Below are 19,185 nucleotides of genomic sequence, written 5' to 3' on the forward strand. Positions count from 1 at the left end.
TTTGAACGCACATATCCCTGCCATTTGGTAAATAATTTTCTGTTCTGGCAAAGTTCTGCGGTGAACTTTATTTTCTTTTAATCTCCAGTGTGTTTCAACTTTGTTATTATCCAATGTTAGCCATACTCAGAGCAGACCCCTTTAAAGCACTGGACAAGAAATTTAAGTCCATTAATTTCCGTGGGTCTGAATATGATTGATGTTGGATATCACCCACTGTATCTTGTGTGCTGGATGAAGTCGGTTTATCCACTAACCTGGGAGTAAGCTCCATTAACCTGTTCCAGCTGTGACAACAAGACATTGGATCCCAAACTTTTTAGAACTCACAGTGGTGGATTTATGGTCGCCTTACTTCGACAGCAAGGGTGGAGAACCCTTCATTGTTGCTCGACGCTCGACTCCCAACTCACATCTGTCCTAGTCAGCAGGGCCAATCGTCAGAGATGGTGGGATATATAGTCCAGTAATATTTGGAAGGTCACAGGTTTCCTTCCTCTGATCCACACAATAATCAATTAATGCCTGGATACAGGGGACTCATATGCTCTGCTGTCAGATTAAAAGTATTTGCACAGTCTATTGAATGCGTATGCAGTGTGTAAATGAAAATGCAAGTGATGTCATCGCTGGTTTTCCCAGATACGGGAGATCACTAAATGAGGACGGTATGCAATGTACAGATGGAAAAAGAGATGAAAAGTATCCTATGCAATTCACCATACTACATGCAAAGATCCCACTTGAATCATGTTATGTTTATACTGGGCGTGAACTTGGTTTGCTTTGTTTACAGAGAGAAACATCTGGTTTTAGTTAGCTTTCCAGACAATGCTGGCCAAGCATTCTTCAAGCCACATAAAAACAAAAAGACGCAACAGTCAACACCCCTCCCCCATAAATCAGTCGCTCCTTAGAGAAAGAGGGAGACATTTCAGTGCTCTTTTTGGACAGGGCAGATTCATAACTATCAGGCCAAGCTCCTTCCTTTAAAAATGTCACCGCTGAGACAAATTGAATCTAGTTCAGAGAGAGCAATAAAATTTCTTTTGTCCTAAGGCAGGTTTCTGCAACATAATGGCTGTATTCAGATAAGTTCTACACAGAGCAGATCCAGTGAAATGAATGGATGTGAGTTAGTCATGTTAGTTTGATTTCAGTGGGTCTACTCTGAGTAGGACTTACATTGAGTACAACCTACACCCTTCGGATTATGCATGTGCCAGCCTAGGTTATTCATCGCAATCCACTCAAGTGGGTGATATTTAAGCCAACAAAGGTCCGTATAGTAAAAGCTATGGTTTTCCCAGTAGTGATGTATGGAAGTGAGAGCTGGACCATAAAGAAGGCTGATCGCCAAAGAATTGATGCTTTTGAATTATGGTGCTGGAGGAGTCTCTTGAGAGTCCCATGGACTGCAAGAAGATCAAACCTATCCATTAATTTATTTTTTTATAATATAAAAATATTATAAAAAAATAAATTAATCCTTTTCACATCTACTACTGGTAAGCCAGATGTCCCCCATCGTATATCTGTGCAGCTGATGCTTCCCATGGGCATAGCCACGGGTGGGGGGGGGCAGTTAAACCAATAAAAATCAATAAAAATACATAGCTGAGATTCTGCCCTCCCCAACAAAAGGCATGCGTCCCCCAATGAAAATCCTGGCTACGCCCATGATTCTTCCTGTTTAAGTGTAGAACCTGACATTTGAACCTACTGAAATTCTTTTTTGTTGGTTTTGGCCCAGTTCTCCAACCTGTTAAAGTCCTCTTGAATCCCGATTCTGCCACTAACTAACTAATAATAATAATAATATTTTATTTATACCCCGCCCATCTGGCTGGGTTGCCCCAGCCACTCTGGGTGGTTTCCAACACTACTACTGTACTACTACTACTAATAGTAACAACAACAACAACAACAACAACAACAAACATTTATAGTAACAATCAGACCCAATATAAAAGGTCACAAAAACTTCAAAACAAACAATTTATATCAAATAAAGCAATAATAAATTCAATAAGACATTAGAATCCAATAGTAAACAGTAACAGCTATGCAGTGTCTTCTGTGATTTTCATCAGTGCCTAACTAACTACGTAACTAACTAAACACCGATTGCGGGATGTTGGAGGGGGAAGCAAGCGGCAAATTCTGAGAGGCTTTTCCTTTCGGATTATTGGAAGAGGTGCTATTCCGCACTTTACGGTAGGGGCGACCCTCTCGCTCCTCCCACCCACCCCTTCCCTCTCTCGGCCGCTGCAATCGCAGCCGGGCTTAGTGTGGCGCTGCGCGCCGCCAACTCTCTCTCTCTCACTCGCTTTCGCGCGCGCGCTTCCAGGAATGCCTCGGGCGGCGAGGAAGGCGCTTTAGAAGATGCCCAGGCTGGAGTCAGCTTGCCGTCGGGCGGGCGGGCGGCATGGCGACGAGCGGCGAGGCGGCGTCTCCCCTTTTGCGCGGCTGAGGCTCTGAGGCTGCCGCCGCCTCCGCCCGGCGCACAATGAAACTCTACTGCAAAGTGGTGGCCCTGGCGCTCTGCCTGGCGCTCCTGCTGCTGCTCTACCTCTTCGTGGGCAGCGACGCCGACGAGCCGCCTTTGAAAGCTGCCGCGGGGGGAAGCCGCCCGGCGCGCGCCTCCTCCTCCTCCGGGCCCGGCGGGGACTTCGCCGCGGGGCGCTTCCGACCCGTCCAGGCTGCAGAGGAGCGAGAGGAGGAAGAAGAGGCGGCAGCGGCGGCTCAGGCTCAGGTTTCCAAGAGGGAGCCACGTCTCCACAGAAAAACGGGCAGGCGCGGCGCTGCCCGAGGGAAGTTTGCGAACGTGAGGTAAAGCCTTCAAAAAAGAGGCATTTTTAAAATATGCATTATTATTTTCAATGCATTTTATGTATTTCTCCACTACTGTAATTGCATTGTCTTCTGCATGCTCTTCGGTCATGAAACACTCTAGCGATCTGTTTTTGGCTGGGATGGGGAGTTTGCAAAGATGCGGGGGGGGGGGCTTCTTCAGTGTCATGTGGTCTCGCAGCCTCGGATCCTGAGAACCCCGCGAAAGTTTCCTTGGATTGCAAAGGGAGTATAAATCGGAAGGGTGTTCGGATTACAGCTCTAAGGGGCTGCTCTGCAGGGCGCAGATTAGCAGGCGGACCTGATGCGTCTTCTGGGTACCTAAGGATGTGTGAAAAGGATGTTCTGTCTGTCTCTCAAGCACACACGCTTTATATATAGCATGCACCCACACTTACAAGGAGCAACGATTGGTCCTGGCAATGCACATTGTATCCTTTTTTACACCTACCTCACCTTGCTCAGTTGTGTGCCTGCCAGTTTTGTAGTTTCCTCTGGGCTGCTTCCCATGACCCTTGGGGTTGGTGTAGCGGAGTAGCGCTGTCTGAATGGTGCTCCTACTTTTTGGGAGAAGATGATAAGGCTGTTGACACATAGTGCTGCACACTTGTGCAAGGAGTAGCACAGATTCTAATGTGAATGGAGTACAGTGGTACCTCGGGTTACATACGCTTCAGGTTACATATGCTTCAGGTTACAGACTCCGCTAACTCAGAAATAGTACCTCGGGTTAAGAACTTTGCTTCAGGATGAGAACAGAATCATGGTCCAGCGGCACGGCAGCAGCAGGAAACCCCATTAGCTAAAGTGGTTCTTCAGGTTAAGAACAGTTTCAGGTTAAGAACGGACCTCCGGAACAAATTAAGTACTTAACCCGAGGGACCACTGTATATGGTTGGTGAATTTGAAAAGTCAATGCAGGGAGTGAACTCCAAAATGCAGAGTACTGATTGAATGCGCTATGACTGCCCATGCGTTGAATGTGTATGATCATGCGCAGTGTTGTGCAGAGATGGGACACAGTCCTTTTCCTGCTCACTGCTTAGGTATATTTTGCTGAAATGACTCTATAGGTACCACACAGGACCGCGCAAGATGCTTTGTTCTATGGGATCTTACCATAGTACATGCCAAGGGAGGAATGATGGCTTTTAAAGATGCAATCCAGTTATAAACCCATTTACTGAAATGAGAGATAAATAATCTGCCGCCTCAGTGATGTGAAAAATAGCCCTTTCCAGAAAGACTTCCTGGATCAGCAGCTGAAGTCAACCTCACTTTTAATTCATTTTGTAGAATATTTGTGCCTTTCCCTGTTTAGGTTTGCCTTATTTTTGATGGTTTTGCTACACAGCCATGATCTTCATATAAGGGCAGGTGGGCAGAATGTACACTTGTTGCTTGGGAAGGGTGATACGCATCATCTTCAAGTACCGGTATATACTTGTCCCAAAATAAACACTGGCGATTCATTTCACAAATGCTACTAACACAAGTTTCTGAATGTCACGTGTGAATCAAGTTGCAGTTCCAAGTGGAACTTCTTTTGTGTCTGCTCACTAGTTCAGCAAATTTCCATTCCCCAGAGCAGAAAAACTTCTGGGGTAGGGTTGCAGGAAGAAAAAAATATTGAGGTTTCCCAGTTCAGTTTCTTTCCCTTGGTTTTATGGGTTTTATATGCGTTTCCATTTCCATTTCCATTTTCTCATTCTTGAGCCTGGCGAGTCGATTGATGGCTCTTTTAAGATAAGCTTCCGGCAGAATTTTAAACAGATTCTTTAGGCGGGGTGGAATTATATTCTCCTTGCCTGATTTTTGAAACAGTCATGACTAGACTTATGAAGATAATGTTAATATTAGACACAAGAACACGAGCTATAAAGATTTTTTAAAGTATTTCACACAGGCCTGTTTCAAACGGGAAACAAAAACATTATTGTCTGCCATACGATGAAAATGTTTGGAAGTTAAATGCACCTTTCTGTATCTATGAAATCCAAGTAGATGAGTCATTAGAGAACTGAGGTCACCTCTCTAATAATAATAATAATAGTAATAATAAAGCAAAGATGGGGGCCATTTGGATATGGATAGTGGTTCTAGCAGAAGCGGGAGTATTTCCCCTTGAAAATCATGCACATAGCCCCCAAGTTGCTATTTTAGGAGGAAATGCAGGTTAAAAACTAAATTTATGTTGTCCCCCTCCCCATCGCACAGACACGCTCTAGTCTAGTGCATCAAAGTGAAGGAGAGGGAGTCATGACAGGTGTGTGGCTTTAATGTTGCTGGTAGAATAATACGAAGCTGAATAAAACACCTTTAATCCAGACATTTAATTAAATGTGTGTGAACTGCAGTTAGGAAAACATACTGTAATTTACTTCTTCTTTTTTTAAAGGTGAAACTAAAATGCTGGAACATAACAACTTTTTAATTCATGAAAGTATAGATAATTGCTATGTGGTGTCCCTGAGCTGGGAAGCTGCTCTCCCATCCCTTTTTTAGCTCAGTGTGACCTCATCTATCAAACAAACCCTGTGTGTCTTTGATTCATGATTTCACAGAGATGTTCTGAATGAAAGACTGCCCCATTCTCCAAGGTCTTATTCTTCACCCTATTAAAGCGGCTGGTTTCTTACCAGCATTGTATCTGATTGTGAGCAAGGGATGTTTATTGTGACCGGGAGTGGATCATGGACTGAATTCAAATGGGTGTATTAAGGCAGGATTATCTTCCATTAGCAACTATACCTCCTGAAGTCATTTTTCTTCAGAGCATATCTCTTGAGTTTATCGTGGACATTACCAAACAAATGAGAAGCAAATGTGGTTAAAAACTCCCCTGTGAATGGATAAGCGAGGGTGAGATAGTTAATGCTGGCTATAAAAGGCTACAAGGATATGGCACAACAGCCCCCTATGCCAGCAGAACGTGACCCAACTGTGCTGGCTGGGGCTGATGGGTATAGAACACCTGGAGGGCACTAGCAGAACTGTGAGAATACCCTGGGGCAACACTATGGCACCTTATCCTTCTGTGCCAAAGCAACTGTGCCAATGTAGCATCAGAAAGAGGGTGAAGATGCAGTGGGTGGAACTGGGGAAGAGACAGGCTTGTGCCTTCCCTTGAATGAAAGATGGGGTATACATAACAGAGCAAATAAACGGTGCATAGGGGAAGGGCCACAGCTCAGTGGTAGAACATCTGCTTTGTGTGCAGAAGGCCCCGGGTTCAGTCCCCGGCATCTCCAAGTAGGCCTGGGGGAAACTCTTGCCTGAAACCCTGGAGAGCCTCTGCCAGTCATTGTGGACGGCACTGAGCTAGATGGAACAATTGGCTTGACTCAGTGCAAGGGAGCTTCCAGTGTTCCTTTGTATATATGCCTGGTCCCAGGTTAGGATCACTTAGATGATAACCGTGGTGATGGGTCTGTTGCTGGCTCCTGTCTCAGGTTGTGTGCCTCTCCTCCCAGTAATAAAAAAAGGAAGCACTGCACCAAGCAACATCTCTCCATCTCTCTCCAGAGATGATGCTGGAGCACATTGCTAACACTTCTCTGCCTAGAACGCCAACAGTCCCACTGCCAGAGCTGGGAATGACGGGACAGAGCACCCCACACAGGTAAGCAAGGGAAGCGGGGCGGTGGGGGGGGGAACGTTCTGCAAAAAGCGTATCCTCTGCAATCGTATGCCCCTTGCTCCGTGTGAATATTGACTCTTGCCCAAGCTGTGCAGCTGCAGTGCCGTTCCCCTGATCTGCTGTATTGGGGCAAGTGCTCACCCACCCTACTCCCTGCTGGCAAGCTCTCTGTCTGTGAATGCGAGGCAATCCATTCCAGCCACTGCCAGCCAAAACACTCACCGTTATTTTGGCCTTGCAAGATCACTGCCCAGATGCATGGCGGAGTAGAGCAAGCTGTTGTCATGCCATGCTCCCAGGGGTTCACTGCAGCCCCTGAGGGCAAAGGGGACCCCAGTCACTGTAGACTGACGCATAAGCACTCAGGGGGCGCTTGCTTCCTTTTCTCTCTCACCTCCATGCATTTATCTATTGTGCATCCAAGGCTGCTACTATTCCTGCCTGTTTTGATCATTACCCTCTCTCTGCCTTCCCTTCCACAGGACCACCTCCCACACGCTGCTTTGTGCAGACTAGGATGGGAGTCCCACCTTGTGACCAGCACTAGTGGCCAAGATGCACCCAGGCAGCTTTGACAGCTGTGTGACACCTGCGAAGGTGCTCACAACATAGCGCTGGAGCCCCGAGGGACGTGGCTACTGTCCGCCCTTTGGAGAGCCACTGCACCAAGGCACAGGAGCCCTACCCCAGCGATTGTCTGGCAGCCCTACACCTGTGTACCTTTCTCTCTCGGCATTTCCTCCACCAATAAAAGCTATGACTTTGCCACACAACCTTGCTTCTTTCTTGCCAGGGACCCCTTTTCCTCGCGTGTATGACCTTTGCTCTGTTAGCCTCTGAGAGGGGTAGTGGATAGCAAGGTGGATGATTTCTGGGCTGGTGGCCCCTCCATGCTGTGTTGACACAGGCTGGTTTTACTGTGAGGGGGCAGCAAGCACAAGTGGGGTGGCCATGCTGTATGAGGTGGTCATTTAGGAAGAATTGGTGACAGAGAGAGCATGAAGGGAAAGGCAAAATACAGTCAACCTCATGTTACGTCCGCTTCATGTTACGTTCTTTCAGGTTATGTCCCGCGGTGACACGGAAGTACTGGAAAGGGTTACTTCCAGGTTTCGCCACTCACGCATGCGCAGAAGCGCAAAATGACATCACACACATGCACAGAAGCGGCGAATCACAACCCGTGCGTGCGCAGATGTGCCACTGTGGGTTGCGCTGTTTTCATGTTGCAAATGGGCCTCTGGAACGGATTCCATTCGCAACCAGAGGTACCACTGTAGCAGGAGAGGTTGACCACATGGGCTGCCAGTGGAGAGGAGTGGACAGAAAGGGCTGTTTGTGCCCTGTCTCATGCCTCTGGATTGCTAAACAGTGCCCACATGACTTGATTGTGACTGAGTAGTAGGTGTTTGCCTTTTGGAGTGGCTGTGATTGCTGGGCGCACTGGCAGTCTTGCTGCGGACATTGGGGATGCTTCTGTTGAGATCAGGGTGTTCCTTTCATCCTGTTCAGGATGAGTGCAGGATAGACGTGGCGCAGGAGTTGTGGCTGCATCTCCCTCCCCCGGCACGTTGGAGTACAGGACAGCTCTCCCAAGTCCCCCCGCATAAATGAATACAAATAAACTGTTCCAAAGTTTGATTTTATCTGGGTGTTATTTATTTACAGAAACTTCAAGTGCTTCTTACGAAGTCTCTGTTGGCAGGCGCCGTTCATCAGTGGAGAAAGCTTCAGAATAAAGAAGCAGGGATGCAGATTTTTTCCAACTCTCCCATCTTCTTGCGCTGTGAGAGTTTTTGCCCAGATCTTTATGGAGCAGTAGCTCATTCTGCCCACAGATCCATTGATTAAAGTGAGAATAATGCTAATGAGGGACACGGAGAAATATATCCTTTCAGTTATTTACAGTTTTCATATCAGTTAAATATGCATATATAAGACTAGGGAGGCTGATATATTAATGGAAGTCAAGAGTTTTAACAGATCTGAAACCTAAGCTTCTCTGACATGGAACCTGCGGCATGCTGGCCAAATTAGACCCAGCACATGTTCCAGGTTGGGCCATTTCCCCCAAACCACACCCACCTACCATACACCTAAAATATCGAATTATAGAGTAGGGAGGTCCCACAAGGGTCATCTAGTCTAACCCCCTGCAGTGCACGAATCTTTCACCCATCTGGGATGAAGAGTCTCATGCTCCACCAACTGAGCCATCCAGCCTGATCAAATGATTGCTGTGATAACCCCTAGAAAACCCCTTCCATTGATTGCAGTCAGTGAAGCAGCAGGGACAGCAGCAGGAATGCAGGTGGGGAAGAATTTAGGGCTGATTTGATTGAATGTGGACTGGAACTCATTTTAGAGCTGGCTCAGGAGCAGCAAAAGTAGTGACTCACTCTCTTGGCTACCATTGCACTGGCTTATTGTCATCTTTTTCTGGGTAGCTGAAGAACACAAAGTAAATCGGCTTTGTGCTGGAAGGAACGAGTACTTGGTGGCCCTCTGCAATATATTTGCGTGGCACTTTGCCTATAAAATTGTTCACATCTGGCTCCGATTTGGACGCCACAGCATACTGTATTGTATAACAGTCCCGGGAAGCGTCCATGACTTCTCCCTTTTGCAGTTGTTTAGATGAGTTTCAGTTGCTGCAGGCTGGAGATAAATGGCCAGAGTTTGCACAGCTGTTTATCCAGTGACCTGTTCTTTAGAACGTTGGCCATCCAGGCTAATTTTAGTTTGCTGAGCTGAGTTTTGTGGTAAACTCTTTAGGAAGCAGTTGGGGGTATTAAAAGATACGCACATTTGGTGGTTGCTAGATCAGGGCTATCCCTTTATTGATGTCTTCCATAGGGAACTCCTTCCCAAGAGGAATGTGCCTGGCAAACTTGTTTGTAGGGAGTTTTTTAAATACAAAAAGGAGTAAAAGAGCTTTGTCTTCAGCAGAGCTTTTGTGGCCTGGACGAGGTGCTTATAGTTCTGTAAGTTTGTGTACGTTTGGCTGAAAACTTGTTGATTCTGTTGCAACTAAAAATGACAGTCAATTGCCTATTTTAATTAGGATTTCCTTGCATTGATTGAGCTATTTATTAATAATAACAAAATTTTATTTATATCCCGCCCTCCCCAGCCACAGCCGGGCTCAGAGGGGCTAACAACAGCAAAAGTAACACAGTTTACATAAAATCACAATCAATTACAGTGGTGCCCCGCAAGACGAATGCCTCGCAAGACGGAAAACCCGCTAGATGAAAGGGTTTTCCGTTTTGGAGGTGCTTCGCAGGACGAATTTGCTATGGGCTTGCTTCACAAGACGAAAATGCCTTGCGATTCCTGGGGGTTTTTTCCCCCTCCCAGCCTTTTTCCCAAGCCCCTAAGCCGCTTAACAGCTGTTCGCTAAGCCGCTTATCAGCTGTTCGCTAAGCCGCTTATCAGCTGATCTAAGCCGCTAATAGCCTTTTAGCAGCTAATCCGCTAATCCCTTAAACCTTTAATAGCCGCTAATAGCCTTTTAGCAGCTAATCCGCTAATCCCTTAAGCCTTTAATAGCCGCTAATAGCGCTAATCCGCTAATGGGCTTGCTTCGCAAGACGAAAAAAACCGCAAGACGAAGAGACTCGCGGAACGGATTCTTTTCGTCTTGCGAGGCACCACTGTAATTGAAATACATTCTGAAATCAATTTATTCTGAAATCAATTCGGAATCAAATTAATGGCAACCATTGGGCTAGAGTTCTGTGAGGATTACCAAAGGAGAGGGTCGGACTGTGCCTTGGCCAAAGGTGCTTCAAGAGCCCATTAAATGAATAAGAACAGAATGAACAAATGCATGTAGTTCTGCCCAGGTATTAAAGACCACAATCCTAAGTACACCTAACTTGGGGATACAGTGAGGCATGCTTCTAAGTAAGCATACATAGGATTGTGCTGTATGTGTCTTCAGTGAGATTTAAGAAGATGAACGTTATATAAAGCCACCTTGAATCAAGTCACCCTTAATCGCAAGTACACATGGTTACGGCTCGGCTGAAAGGTTTCTAGGGCTGCCTTTTGGCAAATAAGCACTGTTTTGTCTGGATCTGGAGTAGTTCAAGATTGACAGGAACCAAGCTGTGCTTAAGGACTGAGTGTGGTTTATCTAACCCTCCTGGCAAACAAAAACATTGCCTCATGCTTGGTCTCTTGCCACAGAGCGCACACTAGGTGAAAATAATCACATAGAGTTGCTGGCAGCGGTTGGTCCACCTGGGGGCTGAAACAGCTTTTATGGCCCTTCCTGTTGCATATTTGGTGGCCAAGTATCAAAGCGATATTCTTAGGAAGTGCTCCTCCAGGTCTTTAAGCAGCGTTGTTTGAAGTGCTTAACACACAACTGCTGTCTGCTGATTAGGCTAGCAGCCAGTTTGTATCTTAGGAGATACTGCCTAATAAAGATGCTCTTCAAAGCCTCGTTTGTGTAACTTAATTCTTACCCAACCACTATTCCCCCCACTACTTTATGGTTTGTCTGCTCTACTTCCTCTCCCAATATACACCAGTGTAGGCTCTTGTTTATGGGATGCTATAAAAGGAGCACAAAACAATAACCAAATATTCCTGTTTATGTAATCTTGCTGAGTTTCTCCTCCAAGGCTGTTCTCTGCTAGCTATGTCAGCTCGCATTCCAAAGGAGACTAGCAGCCTGGTTTTAATCACGCTTATTCAGAAATCTCACCAAGGGCCAAACCACCTGTCCTTGTCTTTCTCTCTCCCCTCCCCATGCAGCACTAACGGAACATGAAGCGGGTGAGGGGAGTGGAAATCTGAAAACGAACACAGAACCAAAATATTAAATTCTCCTTCCGCTGTGGCTGATGGTTGCTCCTGTTTCTTTTGTCTCCCTCTTATTAATTGCATTTTTATTGTGTATTGTATTGTCTTTTTTTTTTTCATGTTTCAAGCTGCCTTGTGAAAAAGCAGGGTTGTATTTACAAAATAAGATGCTCACACCCTCCCCCAGAGCGCCCCTTCCATAGTCTTCATCCCACGGGGATGCTATTCAGAAGGAGAGCACCTAACCCAGTTCAGGTCTCCAATGTCCATTGGAGTACCTAGGGCTTGACCACCTCCAGGGGCACAGGCCCAGTGGGGCCCAGAAAACGTGCCTCTCCACTCTTCCTAGCCCACTCCTCTGCAGCTCTGGGTGGCTGGGTGAGGTGTGCAGGCTCCTTTGGGTGTCTCAGCGGAGGAATCCGGTTGCTGGCATTGGCTGTCACAGTAGCCCCACAGAGTCTTCTGAGAATTACCAACTCCCTCATGCTTCGGGTACTGGCTTGGAAACAAGACAGAGAATGGAGGTTATTCCATAGAACAGAGCTTTCTAAACTTTTCATGTTGGTGACACACTTGTTGGTGACATGCATCCCTTTGCGACATAGTAATTCAGTTTTACTTAGTGAACTAACCCCTTTCCAGCCTCGGGAAGAGCACAGGGAACGTTCAAGTGACACACCTACACACTGCAGCCAACACACTAATGTGTCGCAGCACACAGTTTGGAAAGCTCTGCCACAGGACTTACCTCTGTCCTACTTCTCAGGTGTTGAGTCAAAGCCAATTTAGCAAGCAGCTGAATGAACTCATATGTTCATTTTAGTTTATTCCCCGTGTTAACCCCAAAGGCTTGTGGTAGGTAACAGAGAAAAGAAAACTGAAGATATATCCCTTCTTAATTTAGCTTCAGCCTAATTAAAATAGTCAAAAGTGTAACAGATGTTAGGACCTGCAGGTTTCTGCCTGGTTCTTTGCTTCCCAAACACCAGATGGAAGAAGAGGGCAACATCAATTTATCAAACAAACAAGCAAAAAAGTAGAAGGCCAGAAATAGTGCAAGCACAGCTCATTTATACATTTTTTAATAAAAGTAAAGCTGATCTGTAAACAATATGATTTTTATACTGCTCTGCAATAATGCAATTATCACAGTGGTGAATGAAAAAAATACAATGAAGCTTGTTGGCATGCGCCTGCCTCAAGAGACAATGGATTGCGCCTCTATGCACTGAATTCACCGAAGTGACCTCCCCAGGGCGCAAGATCCATGCACCTCAGCCTCTCTGATGAGGTCCAAAGGGAAGCAGAACGATACATTTGGCACCAGCTTGGCTGCAGGAGTTGCCAGAAGGAGGCGTGCAAAGCGTTATCCAACCTTCTTAGGGACTCCTCCAGATTTGTGCAGGGCTTAGCCTTTTCTCCACCTGCCCCAGAAAAGTGAAACAAATAGTCTGCAACCTGAAATGCAGTAGTTTGGCACCCAATTTCCCCCAATCGAAAGGGTTATCCTCTGTATCAAACCCGAGGGGGAAAGCATTGAGAGTGGTATTGCTCAGAGGGTAACATCATGTGGGCAGTGCAATTTAAATTGGAATGCAAAGTGCTGTAAACACACAATAAACTCAGGTGTGGACAAGTCTCAATCCTTCCTGCTTAACTCTTTGTTGTTTTGGTGACAAACTACAGTCATATCTCGGGTTGAAATTGCTTCAGGTTGAGCTTTCTCAGGTTGCGTTCCACGGTGACCTGGAAGTAACGGAACGTGTTACTTCCGGGTTTCGCCGCTCGCACATGCGCAGACGGTCAGAATGACGTCATGCGCAGAAGCAGCGAATCGCGGGTTGCGTTTGCTTCAGGATGCGAATGGGGCTCCAGAACAGATCCCGTTCGTATCCAGAGGTACCACTGTACATGCTTTGTTAATTGTGCTCTCAAAAAAAGTGTGCTTAGCCTTTTCACTTTTATTTTGAAACCAAATCAGACCAGGGGGCCTAATCCAGGCATAGGCAAACTCGCCCTCCAGATGTTTTGGGACTACAACTCCCATCATCCCTAACTAACAGGACCAGTAGTCAGGGATGGTGGGAATTGTAGTCCAAAAACATCTGGAAGGCCGAGTTTGCCTATGCCTGGCCTAATCCAATGCCATGCCCTCAGTCAGAAGCCTATACTTGGTTTCCCTCTGTAAATCACTCCCCTAAGTGCTATTGTATTTGCCCTTGAAGGTGCTATTCATGATGTGCGTGTGCGCTGTGGCCAGTAAATACTGTTTGTTGTGTTAGCAGTGGTGGCCAAACTTGGCCTTCCAGCTGTTTTTGGACTACCAACTCCCATCATCCCTAGCTAACAGGACCAGTGGCCAGGGATGATGGGAATTGTAGTCCCAAAACAGCTGGAGGGCCAGGTTTGGCCACCACTGTGTTAGAAATACTGCTAGTCTGTGGCAAGTGCATGTTAAATTTCAAAGTTGTTACTGTGTTTTGTAGTTGTTGAGGGGAGCCCTTAGTATTTGTGTGTGTGTGCGTGAAGTGGGTTAGTTTTGGTGAAGTGGGTTAGTTTTGTTTCTTATGAGATATGCAGAGCGGCATTGGCTGTTTGTGCTACATCTCTTGTGGACGGCAGAGTTGGGAGCTGTGGCTATTTGTTGTGGTATTTTGTAACTGCTGCATTTCGGCTTCATATAGATAGCCAAACAGATAGGCTTCTGATCGATGTATTGTCACTTGTGGTGGGAACTGATTTCGCAGTGTCTTAAAAGTCAGCAAATGCGTTTTACCTGCCGGTACGAAAGAGGGTGATTACTCACCCCCTGGTTAAGTTCCTTTTCAGTTGTTCTCAGTTTTGCCACACCTCAGTCAAGCTAGCTATACCAGAAATCATGGGGGGGGGGCATAAATTAAACCCATAACTGTTCTTGAAACCTAATTTTAGCAACCTTTTCTGATCTTCCCTGGCTTAGCACCAAAGCTTGCCTTGCAAAAATAAATGAGGCGGTGGAGAGCTTGCACGCTGCCCTGCAAAGCCCTCTGAGGGTGAATTCCAGGGAATCCCCCTCCAGCCCACTCAGCCCTGACACAAGAAACATGGAGTGCCAAGAAAGGCGGCTTTGTTGAGGCTGACAAAGGCAGCTTTGTGGGTGGAACAGCTTTGTCTTTATCTTCTCTCTCCCATTATCTCTCCAGATCATCCTCTCTCTGCCCCTGTCTGCCACCCTCTGGTTTTCCTCTCCAGCACTCCCAGTATCTGTACCCTCCCTCTGTTCCAAGTCAGTTCCTTACAGCTTCTCTCCCATCCATCCCACTTCCCTTTATCTTTTACAACCCATCTTCTTCTGTTTGGGGAGAAATGGCAAGCCTGGTGGAGTGTTGGTTGCTTTGTGCTTCACGGAAAGCTGCACTGTTTGCAGCTGTGTGGGCGTTTGTCGGGTTTCACTTTATGCGGTATTCCTTGTATTCTGTAATTTCTGCCTTTTGGTGCATTGTTGCACCGTGAATTTACTTTTCCTTGCTAGAAACAAAGAATCATAGAGTCATGGAATTGTAGAGATGGAAGGGACCCCCAAGGGTCAAATAGTCCAGCCCCCAGCATTGCAGGAATCTCAGCTAAAGTATTCATGACATATGGCCATCCAATTTCTGCTGAAAAACTTCCAAGGAAGGAGAGTCCACAACCTCCCAAGGGAGTTCGTTCAACTGTCGAACAGCTCTTACCATTATAAAGTTCTTCCTGATGTTTACTTGGAATCTCCTTTCTTTTAACTTGAAGCCATTGGTTCGAGCTCTACCCTCCAGAGCAGGAGAAAACAAGTTTGTTCCCCCTTCTATGTGACAACCCTTGAGATATTTGAAGATGGCTGTCATATTTCCTCTCAGTCTCCTTTTTTCCAGGCTAAACATACCCAGTTCCCTCAACCGTTCCTCATAAGGCTTGGTTTCCAGACCCCTGATCATCTTGGATGCCCTGCTCTGCGTACATTCCAGCTTGTCAATATCCTTCTTAAGTTGTGGTGCCAGAATTGGACACAGTATTCCATGTGTGGTCCGACCAAGGCAGAATAGAGTGGTACTGTGACTTCCTTTGATCTACACACTAAACTTCAGTTGGTACAGCCTAGAATAGCATTGGTTTTCCCCCTGCTGCATCACACTGTGGACCAGTGTGGTGTAGTGGTTAAGAGCAGTGGACTGGTAATCTGGTGAACTGAGTTTGATTCCCCACTCCTTCACATGCAGCTGCTGGGTGACCTTGGGCTAGTCACACTTCTCTGAAGTCTCTCAGCCTCACTCACCTCACAGAGTGTTTGTTGTGGGGGAGGAAGGGAAAGGAGATTGTTAGCTGCTTTGAGACTCCTTAGGGTAGTGATAAAGCAGGATATCCAATCCAAATTCTTCTTCTTCTTCATGTTAAGCTTGTGGTCCACCAGGCTGATCACCTGTTGACTCCTGAAGCTAAATCCTTTTCACATGTACTGCTAGTAAAGAGTCCCGGTGCTTTCTCCATTAGTTGTTTAAAAGGAAGCAAAGCTCTACAACTCCCAGCCCTGGCAAGCCTTCAGGGCTGAAGTTGACTCTGTGCCACCAGACCCAAATAACCTGCGGCCAGGAAGACAAAAAAAAAACCCTTTCTACCTTCTAGTACTTCAGGAGCAGAAGGAAGCACATTGCCACTCTGGGAAGATGCCAGGGGTAGTTTCTCTGTGATGCACATAGTTATTTTATTCCAGACCGGACCAAACTAAACACTATGTTAAGTCCCTTAAAAATAAAAAAAGCAAATAGCATCAGTGGGCATGGGAGCGCAGGTAATTTTCAGAATCACAGCAGGTGGAAAGGGGGAAGTTTTTATTTATTACATTTTATTACCAACCTTATACTCTAAGGTCCTAGGATGAGTTGCAACAATTAAAACACAGCAGTACACAAAAACGTTTTAAAGTAACTTAAAATTACAGAAAAAAGGTGGGTCCTAAAAATTAATGTAAATGATTTAACCCTTTCTTCCCTGATGCAGCCTATTGAGATCAGTGCGGGTTTTTCTTTCCCAGGACTCAAAACAAAAAGTAGTATTTTCCAGGAGTTCATTGTGCTGGGATGCCACTTTTGATTATTCAAGGCTATGCATAGCGTTAGTGTCCGTGCTTAAGGGCTACATTGGTGGCACGAAAACACTCTTAACATCGTAACATCAAGGTAATGAACAGCTGGAGTTTTCTACCTGCTTCGATTGTGGCACGCAGGGGCGAGCTATATCAAAGCTTTCATTTTCTCTGTACAGCTTGATTTAATGATGCAATTACGAGTAAGCATAGGAGAAGTAGGCAAAAAGCAGTGCCATAAGAAAGGGGAAGGAGCACAATCCATGCGAGCAGCCAATTATGCACTTTAATAATTCAGCGGGTTTTGCACTAATTGGCTGGAAAGTAAATACTATTTGCATAAGTGTAGTGTGCCATTATTTATCCACTGCAAGAAATTGAGCTTTAATTAAGACAAAAGCCCGTGGACTTTTCAGCAATTAATGAAATATATTGCGTTCTTGAACCAGTCAGGTACCAAACGCTTGTGTCCCTTAAGGCGCGAGAAGATTTATGTTGCAATACAGAGCAGCAGCTATTGCATGCAGACTTCATTTTAGTTTCGTTGGGGGGGGGGTGGGAGAAGGGGGGGATCCATTCCGCTTACAAATGAAGTACCCTAGTTGCTGGACTGTTTATATCCTTGCACCAAGGGAGCCATGATTCTGTGTTGAGAATAAATTGTGCAGATGGATGACGTTGTTTTGCATAACATAGTTCCAAAGAGCATGATCGCTCTTTGCATTTCCACGTAATTTTGAATTTTGGAGAAAATGGTGGTGTGTAGCAGGAGGAAGCCTTTGTAAGTAGCACAGAGGTAACGGAGAGGATATGGGGGGGGGGGGAGTGTGATAGAAAGCCATGGAAGAAGTAGCTATGCTGGGCATATTAGAAACCTTTCTTCTGAACACTGAGGCCTTCGGTTTACATTCACTTTGTTTTAGGGATAGTTTCTTAAGAGTTCCCACATTCTCTTTTTGTACAATGCATCTGTTCTTTCTTCCCCTCTTGCCCACTTACAGGTTGCCCCCATTACAGGAATGGTTTTATCTCAGCTGCTCAGTCATTTGTCACATCTTGTTATTCATGAGTAAACGATGGGTAGCTAATCTGTGGAGCGAACAAGTAGTAATTTTGAGAGCTGAGTTGTTGGCAGAGTGAGGTTTGGAGTAAACAAATGACTACTCTTGAGGCATAGGGAATCAAATAAGTAAGACACAAGTCAGAAAGGTTTCAGTGGGGGTAAGCATGGACCAATGATACCAAATAGTATGGGAAACAGTCATGTTAGAAAAACTAACCAATAAACTGAAACTGACAAGGGGACAAATAGAAGAAGATGCCTTCACCCCAGTATGGCTCCCCTTTATCACATACACAGCCCAACAAGACAATGACAAGAATCCGCCAACAGCATACGAATCAATATGGCTAACCTGATTCAAAAACACCCACCCACCCACTCACACATGAAAACAAAGTACACCACAGCCAATCACAAACAAACAACCACACCCTAGGCCAGGGGTCAGCAAACTTTTTCAGCAGGGGTCCCAGTCCACTGTCCCTCAGACCTTGTGGGGGGCCAGACTGTATGGGGGGGGGAAATAATGCAAGAGCACCACGAGCCCTGGTGGCTGATTACCTGTGTCTTGCGAGCGGCAGGGGCTGGCGGCGGTGAACGGACGATGAGCGGTGCGAAAGGGCTGGCTCCGGAGAGGGGCTGCTTAAAATTGCACTCAGCCAACCGCAGCTCAACAAAGCCCAGCCCCCTTCCTCCTCTAGGCAGGGCGGGGAGAAGCCAGGAGGAGGGAGGGAGGGAGGAGGCGCCGGCGCCGCCGTTTGAGGGAGAGGGAAAGAACATGTGCGCTGGCGATCCACATGGCGATTCCCAGACCATCCGTGGGCCGGATCCACATGGCGATTCCCAGACCATCCGCGGGCCAGATCCAGAAGGCAATTGGGCCTGATCTGGCCCGCGCGCGGGCCTTAGTTTGCCAACCCATGCCCTAGGCCAACCCCAGCCTCTCTTACCACCAAAGGAACACAAGCAATTAGTAAAGGGAATCTGCACAATTGACGCTGACACAAAACCCCACACATACAATAAGTAAAATAGAAACATTGCCACCCGACTCCACCCACTTTTGCACCCACTTTTGTAAACCAAGAAATCTTTAATTTAAAAAAATGTGTTTTTTTTAAAAAAAAGAAAGGTTCCAGTGTTTTTGTGTTACGTCTTCCTCTCATGGTTGCAGGAGTCACTCAGCAAAGAGCTCCGGACATTCACTCCAAAATCTCCTGGAAACTTGTGCCTGCATGTTTGCAAGCGTATCTCTGCAATCAGAAAGGGCTGCTGACCAGATGTGAGAGTCCATTCAACATTTGGCACCGGCGACGCTTCCTGTAGCATTTGAAACCACCCAGACTCTTACTTGACAGCCAGAGTTACATTTCTGAATTTGCTATTTGAACCTGAAACTAAAACCAAGCTGTACATAAGGAAACAATTGTGATGATGGAAGATAATAAAGGAAAGATTTTAGCACCTTAAAACTGATTAGGTAACATGATTAAAATTACCCTGGCAAGCTCTTCGAATCCAGTCTAAGATCACAGCTCCTTTGGAAAGTGGTGGACACCCCTTCCTTGGAAGTTTTTTAGCAGAGGTTGTATGGCCCCCTGTCATGGATACTTCAGTTGAGATTCCTGCATTGCAGGAGTTGAAATGGATGACCTTCTGGGTCCCTTCCAACTCTACAGTTCTCTGATTCTTTTTATATTTGCAGTATTGTGCTTATTT

General features: G+C 46.1%; 1 protein-coding gene across 2 annotated transcripts in view; it reads left to right on the forward strand.

Annotated features, from left to right (window-relative positions):
- The first annotated feature begins 2,276 nt into the window (after positions 1 to 2,276).
- Positions 2,277 to 19,185, forward strand: part of GXYLT2 (glucoside xylosyltransferase 2) — a 32,948-nt gene continuing 16,039 nt past the window's right edge. For both annotated transcript variants that reach the window (XR_014507597.1, XM_083426219.1), the window contains exon 1: positions 2,277 to 2,832. Coding sequence is in view for 1 of the 2 variants with exons in the window: in XM_083426219.1 (XP_083282345.1) it covers positions 2,510 to 2,832 (323 nt within the window). In the remaining variant the exon portion in view is untranslated. The remainder of the gene's footprint in view (positions 2,833 to 19,185) is intronic.

This window comes from Podarcis tiliguerta (genome assembly GCF_965153285.1).
Source record: "Podarcis tiliguerta genome assembly, chromosome: 2".
NCBI lineage: Eukaryota > Metazoa > Chordata > Lepidosauria > Squamata > Lacertidae > Podarcis > Podarcis tiliguerta.